Source organism: Octopus sinensis, linkage group LG1 (genome assembly GCF_006345805.1).
Source record: "Octopus sinensis linkage group LG1, ASM634580v1, whole genome shotgun sequence".
In the NCBI taxonomy this organism is placed as follows: Eukaryota; Metazoa; Mollusca; class Cephalopoda; order Octopoda; family Octopodidae; genus Octopus; species Octopus sinensis.
The window spans coordinates 111,000,420-111,012,819 of NC_042997.1; the positions used below are offsets into that span (position 1 = coordinate 111,000,420).

The window sequence follows — 12,400 nt, forward strand, 5'->3', positions numbered from 1 at the left end:
ATAGTATTTTTTGCCCTTGTAGCCAGATCTTCTTTTCTTAAAGGGCAGGAAACAAAGAACACCACTTAGATGACGGTGACGTTTCTTTACAACCATCGCAGGATGTCTAAACTTATTTGTTCACATCTGTCGTTGACAATAACCAAAGACATTACATGCATGAAGAGGGGACACATTATGTCTGACTGTAACAAACCAGTCTGACAAGAGAGGGAAACAGGCAATTCTCTGACAACCATCAAGGAATTTCTCGTGCAAGAATCCTCCTGAACCACCACATTCAGAATATAGAAGACAGGCATCTGGCACAAAGTCAAAGTGGCTTTAGAGAGGGACAGTCAACATCACAAGTGTCAAGAAAAGAACAGGGACCTCCTAAACAAGAGGTTTGTAGACCTATGCCTAGATAAAAATACAGACACACACACACACACACAAAGAGATTCTTTTAGTTTCCATTGACCAAATCCACTAATGGGGCTTGGTTGGCCCATTGTGCACAGCACAATGGGCCAAGACTGAATCCAAAACCACATGGTTGGGAAGCAATCTTCTTAACAGTACAGCCACACCTATTTTCTCATAGTTATCTGAAAGACAGGCAATTTATTTCAACAGAAATAATGGTATGAAAATAGTTAAAATTGACTGCAAGGGTTACAGAAAGTAAAGCATTTCAAGAGAGAGTAAGATCTTTTTCTTGGGTCAGTTTAAAGAGGTTGTCAACGAAGTTTATACTAGGACTCACCTTAAGAAATTCCATCAGATGCTTTAAAACTCCTATCCGAACTTCATCTAGATCCTTGAGGAAACCATCAAAGACAGGAACCAGGTCTTTATGGGTAATATCTTCTCCTAAAATCACAGCAAGTTTATGGATGGAGAATGCCAGAGTTCGACGAACCTTCCACTGGAAACGAAATTAAATATTGTTAAAAAACTAAGCAACAAATGCTAAATCGTTTAGCGTTTGCTCTTCATGCTGGCATGGGTGGGACGGTTTGGCTGTAAAATGGTAGGGGGAGCTGCTCTAAGTTCCATTCTGATTTGGCAAAATTTCTACAACTGGATGCCCTGCCTAACACCAACTACTCCAAGATTTTTTTTTTTTTTTTTGGTTTTGTTTTTTACATGCATGCCAGTGGCATCAGCTATGACATATTTCTAACATACATTTACCAGTGATTTCCTTAAGTCCAGACAGAAATCGAATATATAGAACTACAAAAGTTATCTCTCCATGAACTCTTTTGATTAACTCCAATCAGACTGCCTCTTCGTATTAGGATACAAATTTCTAGTTTTAAAATTCTCAAAATCTTCCACCAAAATTATATTCTAAAATATTCTTAATGAGGACAAAAATCATTCTAAATTCTTCCAAAGTTAATTAAAATGAAGGCATCTTGTTAATAGGATTCATGTTTGTGAATGGAACAGATCGAGCAATTATTTCCACGGCTAACCACTAACTCATCTTAGCTAGGTCTCAGGCTGACTAACAATCTTACCTGAACACCCCCAACAATTTGTGTCACTACAAAACCACATATAACATGTTCTTTCACAGTTTAGTAAATGATAGCCACACACAGGGGTAGGTTTTTGCTGATAATCCTAATTATGAAGATAGCAAAAAGTACAAGAAGTTTACAAAGTACATGGTTCTTACACCGAAGGATGACACACAAATCCATGAAAGGCCTTCCAAATCTTTACAAATTTTTGACACGTTAAAGACATGCACACCATTGACACAAAGTCACTCTGTGCAGCGACTGGTGTTAGGAAGGGCAGCATCCAACCATAGAAACCAAGCCGAAACAAACTGGAACCTGGTGCAGCTCTCCAGCTTACCAGTTCCAGTCAAAATGGACAACCCATGACAGCATGGAAAACGGGCAAAATTAGGACAATGTGCCATTAACAGCAAACAATTTTGGCAAAGTTCTTCACTTAAGTGGATGTATAAGATAGAAGATAGTGTTCCTTATCGCAGGAGTCAACAGGTTTTGTGCTAAGATCATCATCATTTAACGTCCATTGTCCATACTAGCATGGGTTGGACGGTTTGACCAGGACGGGCAAGCTGGATGTCTGCACCAGACTCCAGTCTGCTTTAGCATACTCTTCTTCGGCTGGATGCCCTTTCAAACGCCAACCACTCCAAGAGAGTAACAGGCACTTTTATGTGCCACCAGCATTGGTGTGAGTTGTGCGACACCAGTATCTGCCATGATGGGTCTTCTCAAGCAGGACATAATACCAAGGTATCAGCCATTTGTTGTAGCCTCCGTGAGGCCAAGCACTCACAAGGAGCTTTTCATATGCCACTATATTACAATTCTTGTTAATTCCCGAAAGTATCGCTCTTCAAATGTGTTTTATGTACACAGGTGACAATGGGTAGCTTTTATTCTGCACTTGTTTCAGTCATTATACTGTGGTCATGCTGGGGCACCATCGAGAAGCTTACTTGAATGAACTGACCCCAGTAATTGTTTCAAGCCTAGTTCTTATTCTATAGGTCTCCTTTGCCAATCTGTTGGGTTACAGGGATATGAACTCACCAATACCGGTTGTTAAATGGCAGTGGGGAACAAACATACATGATGGGCTTCTTTCAGTTTCCATCTGTCAAATCTATTCACAAGGCCATGGTTGATTTGTGACTATAGTAGAAGACACTTACTCAAGGTACCATGCAGTGAGACTGAACCCAGAACCATGTGGTTGGAAACAAGCTTCTTACCACGCAGCCATTCCTGTCTTTAGAAATTCTTATTTTCATGCATAAAAGTGGTTGTGTTACTAGTTTTTTTCTTTGATTTTTTTTGGAAAAATTTACTTTAGAACATGAAAACCAATGGTAAAATGAATTTTGTATTATGGCATGATCTTCAGGAACACTTTCCATCACACGTAGTCCCATCTAATAATGGTATGAATGAAATTCCTCTTTGTAAACAACAAATACTTGTTGCTACCAATCTGTGATTATGTCAGAACAACAATTGTAATATATCAAAATTTACTAAAATTTTAACAGGAAATCGATACAAGAAAGGCCGTGACAAAACATTGCAAATTGTTTCACAGGAGACAATTCAGATGTTCAATGCATGCTTAGGAAATAAGAAACATTTAATACATTAACAGCATCACTATGAATGTAAAAAGCACCAATGCTGATGCCACACAAAAGGGAACCTGGGCTGGTGCCACACAAGAGGCACCTGATACTCGTAGACATTGGTAGAGGCATACCAGCATGGAAAACGGATGTTTGATGATGAGAAAACTATTATAACACATACAGCTTCTCTCTTGAACATAGTTTATACACTGGATGCCAAGGAAAACAGTTAACATTTCAACTGTACACTGTACATCCTTAATATTTAGAATCTGGAAAAAAAATGTGAAAGTGCTAAAAATCCCTGATTTATCACTTTTTGATACTAACTCCTCATTTTAGAAATAATGAAAATTCCATGCCAGTTTGTTCCAAACACCTGCTTCATAATTTCATGGTTATTTTAATAAAGTCTTCATGAACAGGCATGACTATGTGTTATGGAAACTGTAAGGAACCTGTGACACATGTACATGCATGTCTGTGTCCCCCATTGCCTGATAATTGGCGTTGGTGTGCTTATGTCTTCGTAATTTAGTAGTTTGGCCAAAGAGGCACCAGGTGTAAAAATTAAAATTACTGGAAGTGATTCATTCACCTAAAAATTCCTGAAGGTGACGCCTCAGCATGGCCACAGTCTAATGACTGAAACGAGCAAAAGATTAAAGATTTTCAAAAGTAACAAAAAGTTTTCGTTTCAATAACAATGCGGTGAGAAAAGGGTGAAAGTGGTCAGATACTCACTTGCATATCAGCAGCCAAGGTTTCAAAGAGGGACTTAAGGCAGTGCCAGTTATGTCGGCCAAGAGTGTAGGCAACAGCAGGAAAACTGTAGGCACAATGACGTGTGATTTCAGAGTCCACAGTCTGTGATAAGGCAGGGTCAACCATTGTAAGAAATCTCTGTAACAAACTGGGAGGCACTATTTCCTGCAGAATCAATTCAGAAACATGGGTTTATCAAACTTTTAATGATCATGGAAGAAGAGCTAGGCTAAGGATTAGATTTTAAAAGAAAAAAAAAATTTTTTAAATAATAAAAATCAACTGTAAGTTTTTACGTATCTACTTTACACCAAGAAGCCTATATTTATCCCTTGTAAAGTGGTTGGCATTAGTCTGTTTTGGTTTCTATGGTTGGATGTCCTTCCTATGCAACCTCGTGGCAGCTCCTGCCAGACCATCCAGCCAATGCTAGCATGGAAAACAAACATTAAACGATGATGGTCATGTGTGTGTCCCTACCATCAACTGTAGCAGGAAATATGTGTACCCAAAGTACATTAACAGCAACTTACTTCAATGTTCTTCATTTCCTTTGTCTTTCACCCAACTAGAGACGTTGGGTAGCAGAATATATTACACACACATATTTTGAAACAAACACATCTCTAGTTGGGTGAAAGACAAAAGAAATACTCACACAGGTAAGCATTTGTGTGTGTGTGTGTGTGTTTTTAGTATTTAGTAGCAGCAGAGTGACTCAAGTTTGATAAGTGCTAACACACAAAGCTCTCAGCCCTTAATATCCTCTGCCATCCTGAACAAACCATTACTTAGCACTTCTGTTTAGTTTTGAAGAATGGTAACAAACATTATTCAACATCCATTTTCCATGCAGGCATGGACTGAAGGAGGTTCAACAAGAACTGGGGAGCCAGAGAGTGGCAGCAGATTCCCATTGTCTGGTTTTGGCCAGGTTTCTAGACTTGAGTGCCCTTCCTGGTGCCAACCAACACCGGTCTCCCAATTTTTTGACAGTGGAAGTCAAACGATGAGCAGTAGAGTGTATGCACACCATATATATATATATATATATATATATATATATATATATATATATATATATATATATATATATATATAGATATATATATATATATATATATTATATATATATATAGGGACTTTGGAAAAATATTTAGAATAAGTGGAAGATTTTCAGGTTATGATTCTATCATATTCTATGTGATTAACTTTGGAAGAAAAGCATCCATAGAACCCAGGATTTTGGTCAACAGAAGGCAAAGCTGAATGGGAGGAAAAGAATTTCAATGCTACAAAATCTCAGCATACCATTGGCTATTGTTGGTGCTTGCAATGTGTGTGGGGGTGGGGGTCAGTGCTAACATATCAATTTGCCCTAGGTTTCTTACAATTTGTTTGCAATAATTTCCAAAGATTGCTATAGAAATCCATGACAGGTGTGGAAAATCAAACATATTCAACTTTCCTTGCATGTCTTCCACTACCACCACTTGGAGCAGACATTTAGGAGAGAAAGCAAACCACTGAAAACTTTGTGAATAGTGATGAAAGGACTTTGACCAAAAAATAACTGGTTGTTTAACCAACCATTAAACATGCAATCGATCAGTTAGATTATTTAGCCAACTGACTAACAAGAAGTAATATTTAACCAGTGTGTGTTGTTATTGACCACACCACACAAGATATAACAAAAATGTTAAACTGAAAATATTCCAAAATATAAATTTGTTAATTGCATCAACTTTACAAGGTCAAAACAAATAGGATATACATGAATATTTTATCTAAGAAGCTAAATATAAAAATTTTAACAGATTTTAAATACTGAATGGCAAAACATGTTTAACATGAAATTTATAAGACACTCGTGGCAGACTTGTAATGGTATTTTTGTCACTTAAATGGAAAATGATAAATTAATTAAAGAAGCATTACCTGCTGAGCTGAAAGTTTTGTTATTCTTGCACAAGGGTAGTCAGCATTAGCCGAGTTACCTTCATAACTTTGATGTAAATTTGTGTCACTGCTGTAACCTACAAACAGACAAACCAACCACAAATATAAAACATTATCTTAATAAAATCTAAAGGAACATTTAGAGAAAAGCTAGCAAGTGGGGCTGCGGGCTGAGCATGTAGGCGTCTCAATGACAAGGCCCCAAGAACAATGCTTCATCAATACATTCCATATAAGTGGTGTTAGCATGGAATAAAAGGAACAAAATTCTCCCCCCAAGCATTTCATCCAGTTCACACATCCACTGGTTTCCAATTTATTACCCACAAGGGGCGAAATACAAAGGGGGACAACACACACATCCACTGGTTTCCAGCTTTCACTCCTTGTTACCATATCTATTTGATATACACTACTTCTGTTGCAATTAATTTTGAAAATAACGAAAAAATAATTAGTACTATCGTTATTAAGCAGGTATTCAGAACATAAATTAACAGGACATTTTTTACAGAAGATTTTAATGTAGATAACTAAACTTTCCTTAACCCTTTCGTTACTATATTTCTGACCAAAATACACCCCTCATGAGTTTCAATTAAATTCTAAAATAATTATGAATTTAGGCTTGTTTCATTAAATAACTAACTTTTTTTTACTTATCAACATATTAAAGTGATATTTGGAACATAATTAAAGAAAGGGTTCTTAATTCTATTGCATAACTTTTGTCTCAAAGTGACTTTAATTACAGGTAAATCCAGCAAAAAGTAAAAATATTATAATTTTGTTTAAACATCACCATAGAAAATGAATCATCAGCTAATATTCAGTCGGGTATGCAATAAAATTTTGAAAAAGAAGAATTGTGCACATCACTAGATTATCAGTTGTATTTAATGCACAACAGGTGTACCATAAAGGTGGAATAAGCTGATATACTGGAATCCACCGCAAGTTTAACCGAACTAAAGAAATCGGTCAAAAAATAATATATGGCCCTGGTTATGGCATGGAAGTGATAAATTCCAGACCACATTGTTCCCTAGGCGATGCTGACTAACATTATTTTCCCTGTATAAAAACTAAATCCACGCAGTACCCAGTATTTGCTTCACAAATTTTCCGAAATTTGAACCTCCATTTTGTGTTTGTTTACATTCTGCGTAAGTTTGTTTCCGCATTGATCGCTTCAAACAATAACTTCCAGACCACATCATACCCTAAGCCATGCTGACTAACATTAGTTTCCCTGTATAAAAACTAAATCCACAACAGTACCCAGTATTTGCTTCACAAACTTTCCAAATTTTGAACCCCCATTTTGTGTTTGTTTACAATCTGCGTAAATTTGTTTTCGAAGTGATCGCTTCAAACTAGCATACTTAAAAAAATAAAAGTTTAATGGTTTCACTTCCTAAGAAAGACTATAGATAGACTTTATCTCCTCAGAAAAATTGCTAATAAAAACATTTTTCAAGTTTTTTACTTCATTCCTATGTAAAAATCGTCTTCGCTGTCGCCATCACCGATTTGTTTCTTCAGAATCACTTTCATTTTTGGATAAAAAAAATCCTATTCATTATTTTGTACACCACATGCTTTAAGACCTCATGCATTCTTTTTCTCGTTATCTCCCTATTTTCCATTGGAAAAGCTTTAAATTCGGAATCAATGCTTGATAACATGAAACTCCTATCCATTTTCAAAGTTGAAGAAAAATCGATGCCAGAAAAAATGTGGAAAAAAATCTCCCAAAATTCACTGAGATATCACATCAAGCAATGTCGGATACTATAAGCCAACTATTTACAAAGTGAAATCGCACGTTTTAACGAACGTACCTACAAGATTTGGGTTCAAATTCACATTTAAATAACAATAGGTTCTCGCGGCCGGGTTAGTATTATAAACCAAAAAATTTTTCAGCCGGGTTAGTAACAAAAGGGTTAACGTCCCACCCTGGACTGCCCCTGGTTGTTTTAAAGTGATCAGCAAACATTCCAGTACAATTCCATGTTAGTTTGTGCCAAACACCAGCTTAACCCTTTAGCATTTAAGCCAGCCGTAGCCATCCTAAATATTCTACTTGCCTATATATATATAAAACTGAAGTTGTCTGTGTATGGCAGGTTTGGTAGCCTTCAACTAACACTATCTCCTTCGAGACCTTGCAGCACAAATTAACCAAAATTGAGAGTATGATAGAAGAAGGATTGCTCTTCCTTCCGTAGAAAAAAAAATTAAAATCGGACCATGTTAACACCAAAAATTATTTACATCAAAAAGGTGCTTTTTTTTCTATGAAAATCTCTTATTTTTTTACGATTTTTTGACTGCTGTGTTGCCATTTTTCGGTGTATTTGAACCAGAAATATGCTCACTTAAAGAGAATAACAAGCTACATGATGCAAAATCTTTACTTTTCAAGCATTCCAATTCTAAAGGGTCAAAAAGAAAACAAGGCCAAGCAACGCTGGGCTATACTGCCAGTTTTATGTTAAAATTACCCAGATCTAGCTTCTCACACCCAAATTAAACTTTGCTGTTATTGAAACCTCGAGGGTAGAAGATAATGCAGAATTAATTGAAAACAATGTGAATAAATGAGCATTCCACTTTGACAACATAATCTGAATGCTAAAGGGTTTAATTAGCTATTTCATTAGATCCATTCATCATTTAACATCTGTCTTCCATGCTGGCATGGGTTGGATGGCTTGACAAGAGCTGGCAAAGCCTGGAATTGCACCAGGTTGCATTGTTTTTGCATGGATTCTATGCCTGGAAGTCCTTCCTAATGCCAACCTCTTTACAGAGTGGAGCAGGTGGATTATAGATGGTACAGGCACTGACGACTGACCAACTGGCAAGACAAAAAATCTTCGAGCCATTCCTATATTTTGCTCAACAATCACCTCTATCCTGCTCACCCACTTATTCTCACCATCCCCCGCATCCATCAAGAGCAGGTCACAAAACATCTCCACTATTGCTCTCTTCCTCTCTCTCCCTCTCTATCTTATTCGCTAACTGCCTTCTATTTCATCTCAAGTATTCATGTATCAACAGTAACATACCTATATCTGTCCTTCTATACCTCAAATATTTTATTTCCAAAATTCATCGAAACAACGATTGATGGGCTCAATAGAAAAAGGACTCCATCCAGTGAAAGATAAATATATAATATACACAGGGTTTCAATTCAAGCTACCATTAATTGGAGGCCTTAGAAAATATGTTTGGATAAGCTAGCATAGAGCTTGTGTGCGTGTTACGGTTTTAACTGAAACCAATAAAAGTTTCATGGCTCTGAAAATACAACGTACAGAGAAGCTCCTATAGACTGCTGCATATTTCCATCCAACCATCACGCTCACAAGCTTGTCAAAACATTTTCTAAGGCCTCCAATTAAAGCTTGCTATATATATATATATATATATATATATACATACATACATACGAGCAAAACGCCCCCAGTCCAACGGACGGTGCTGAGTTGTCAAACATTTAAACCAAATTTACTCAAAACTTGTCCAACCGTCCCATAGGCCTCCCCTTTGAGAAACACTGATTAGACCTAAATTTGAGACACCAGCAAAAGAAGAAATAAAGATATCGATCGCAACAGCTGATGTACTTGCGCGTACAAATGCACATTCCCACGGCTTTATCAATCACATTCTCACCTGGAATCGATCTTTGTAACTTTTTCAAGATTTATACACACCCTGATACCGTCGGTATCTACATATCAAATTTGAGCGCAATCGAATGGAGGATGCCCGAGATCCTAGAAGACACACACACACACAGACAGACAGAACGGATTTTATATAACAGATATGTGGAGGCAGGTGGCTTAATGGTTAGGGCATTAGCATCATGACCATAAGATTGTGGTTTTGATTCCTAGACCATTGTGTTCTTGGGCAGAACACTTCATTTCACGTTGCTCCAGTCCACTCAGCTGGCAAAAATGAGTAACGCTCTGATAGACTGGCGTCCTGTCCAGCTGGGGAGCACATACGTCATAGAAACTGGAAAACCGGGCCCATGAGCCTGGATAGGTTTTAAAAGGGCGCATTTATATATTTTTATTTTTTTATATCACTATCATCGTTTAACGTCTGGTTTCTATGCTGCCATGGGTTGGATGGTTTGACGGAGGACTGGTGAGCCAGAGGCTGCATCAGGCTCTCAATCTGACCTGGCAGAGTTTCTACAGCTGGATGCTCTTCCTAACGCCAACAACTCCGAGAGTGTAGTGGGTGCTTATACACGTAATTCAAAGAAAGAAAAAAAAACCAACGTGGAGACATGCACAAGAAATATATTTAGACGATTGGTGAAGAGAGAGATGTTAACATTTTGAGCATGGCTCTTTGTCAGAAACAGTAAAGTCCAAAGAGGAAGAATGAAAAACATGGAAAAAATCACCAACAGCCCACGTGCGGTTGTATTCTTGAAGTGTGTGTGTATATATTACCCATAATTTCAAAACAAGACATCACTTTGTATAAAGACTGTTAACTAGATCCAGTGATTAGAGAATCCTAAGAGAATTAGTTTCTCGTTCAAAGTAATGACAATAGTCAAATCACAATAGATTTGTGGCATCACAAATTAGAACCTTATCCTAAACAAGATCGGATCTAAATAGACAGGATGTTGTCTGGGAATCACTTCTATCAGACAATCTTTAGAGGAATTTTTTTCTGTGCAACAACAGTTAGTCCTTTTATATGAAGCAACTAAAACCCAAGCTAAATGGAACTTACAACCGAATGTTAAGAGCACAAGAAACAGTTGCATGCAAACCTCCCCCCCCCACCCTGCCCGCTATAAGGGAAAGGTGATTGCACTTTGCGGGACTTTGTCGGGGCACTAAACAAGGGCAAATGGCCCACTGCTATGAAACCCAAAGCACGACCATACTTGAGCAGGTTGTTAGAACACCATGTAGATAAACTCACCAGAGACACTGAATGTCTCCCTGAAGTCCTCTCTCAATTAATCCAAGACTGAGATGGACAATGTGCAAGGGTTAAAAGTGTCCAAGCAAGCCCGACCAAATGATAACTATCCTAAGCATATCTTAAAACAAAAGCTTCGCTTTTGTTTTAAGATTTGAAATACTATTGGAATTTATGCTCAAAATGTTAACAGAAAGATCTCACCAAATTTAGTGAAATGTTGATGATAAAAATCTTTTGCTACCATTGATTACAAATAGACCACTTAACCCAGCTGTAACCACTACCCCTGGAACAAGAAAAACTTCCCGTTTAACCCTTATAACATTCAGATTACTGTCAGATGTAATCCTTATTTATTCACATTTGTTTTAAACTGATCATGCATTATCTCATAGATTTGACATTTCCAGTCCACATTGTAAAGTGGTTGGCATTTGGAAGGGCATCCAGCTCTAAAAACCGTGCCAAAACTGACCTTGCATGTGCCAAGTAGAAAGCACTAAGTCCACCCTGCTGAGTGGTTGGTGTTACGAAGGGCATCCAGCCATAAAAGTCCTGCCAAAACAGTTACAAAGTCTGGTGCAGGCTTCTGCCTGGCCAGCTCTCGTTAAATATCGTCCCACTCATGCCAGCATGGAAGGCAGTCAAACGATGATGATGATCGTTTATTTTTACCAAGACAAAGCAGGGTAGGTGTCAAGGACCACATCTTGCCAGGTGGATGATTTAAACAGAATATTTTGGTAGAATATGGGTGGTTTAAAGTTATCCAAACATAAACCTTCCATCAAAAATGACAAAACTATTTAACTACATTGTTCAATAGTTCCACAACTAATTGGAACAATGGCAGTGTACTTTAAGAGGAATGAATTAACGAATTGGTTAATTCAAATTATCCCATACAAGTGTCTAATGATAAAACCTCACCTGAAATACAGAAACAAACCAAAAAAAATGGCTGTTGCAGCCAAAAGTGGCAGAAAACAAGTAGATTTAAATATTTAAGGATTTCAACTCAATTTATATAAACATTCCCTAAAGAGTGTGAACTCAATTTCTAAATAAATCTCAGAATTTTTTTTCAACTGGAAAGTCTTGCTTGTATCAACACCAGTATTTTATACCTGCTTTTCCAGGTTGCCATGGGTTGGACAGAGTTGACTGAAGCAGATTTTCCACTGTTGAATACCCTACTGTCAACCCTCGTGTTTCCAGCTACGGTAATATAGCACAATGGCCAGACATGTCTTCATAGAATATTACAAGTAAATGACACTGCTTGTTGACAGGGCCAATCATTTACAACTGTCAAGACAAGGAGACAGAGATACACTTCTTTCAGTTAAAGGGTTTGTCTGATTAGAGATGCAATACTAGGACACTTCTCCAAGGTGCCACACACTGGAACTGAACCCAAAATCATACAACTGGAATGCAAACTTATCCGCACAGCCATGTCTGCACCTAATGTTTCATAACCAGATAACCAGTACTACTAGCGAACAGTGGTCCCAGTGCATGCACTCACGCATCCGCGCTAGCTAGTCGTAA

The 12,400-nt window shown here is 37.6% G+C and overlaps 1 protein-coding gene across 5 annotated transcripts in view; it reads right to left on the minus strand.

The window, feature by feature from the left end:
- The window catches only part of LOC115208818 (serine/threonine-protein phosphatase 4 regulatory subunit 1), a 64,969-nt gene that overhangs the window by 17,561 nt on the left and 35,008 nt on the right, over nt 1-12,400 (minus strand). For all 5 annotated transcript variants that reach the window (XM_029777108.2, XM_036503836.1, XM_029777107.2 and 2 more), the window contains 3 exons: nt 5,843-5,940; nt 3,881-4,066; nt 749-910 (listed from right to left, as the gene is read on the minus strand). In XM_029777108.2, coding sequence (XP_029632968.1) covers nt 749-910; nt 3,881-4,066; nt 5,843-5,940 — 446 coding nt within the window. The remainder of the gene's footprint in view (nt 1-748; nt 911-3,880; nt 4,067-5,842; nt 5,941-12,400) is intronic.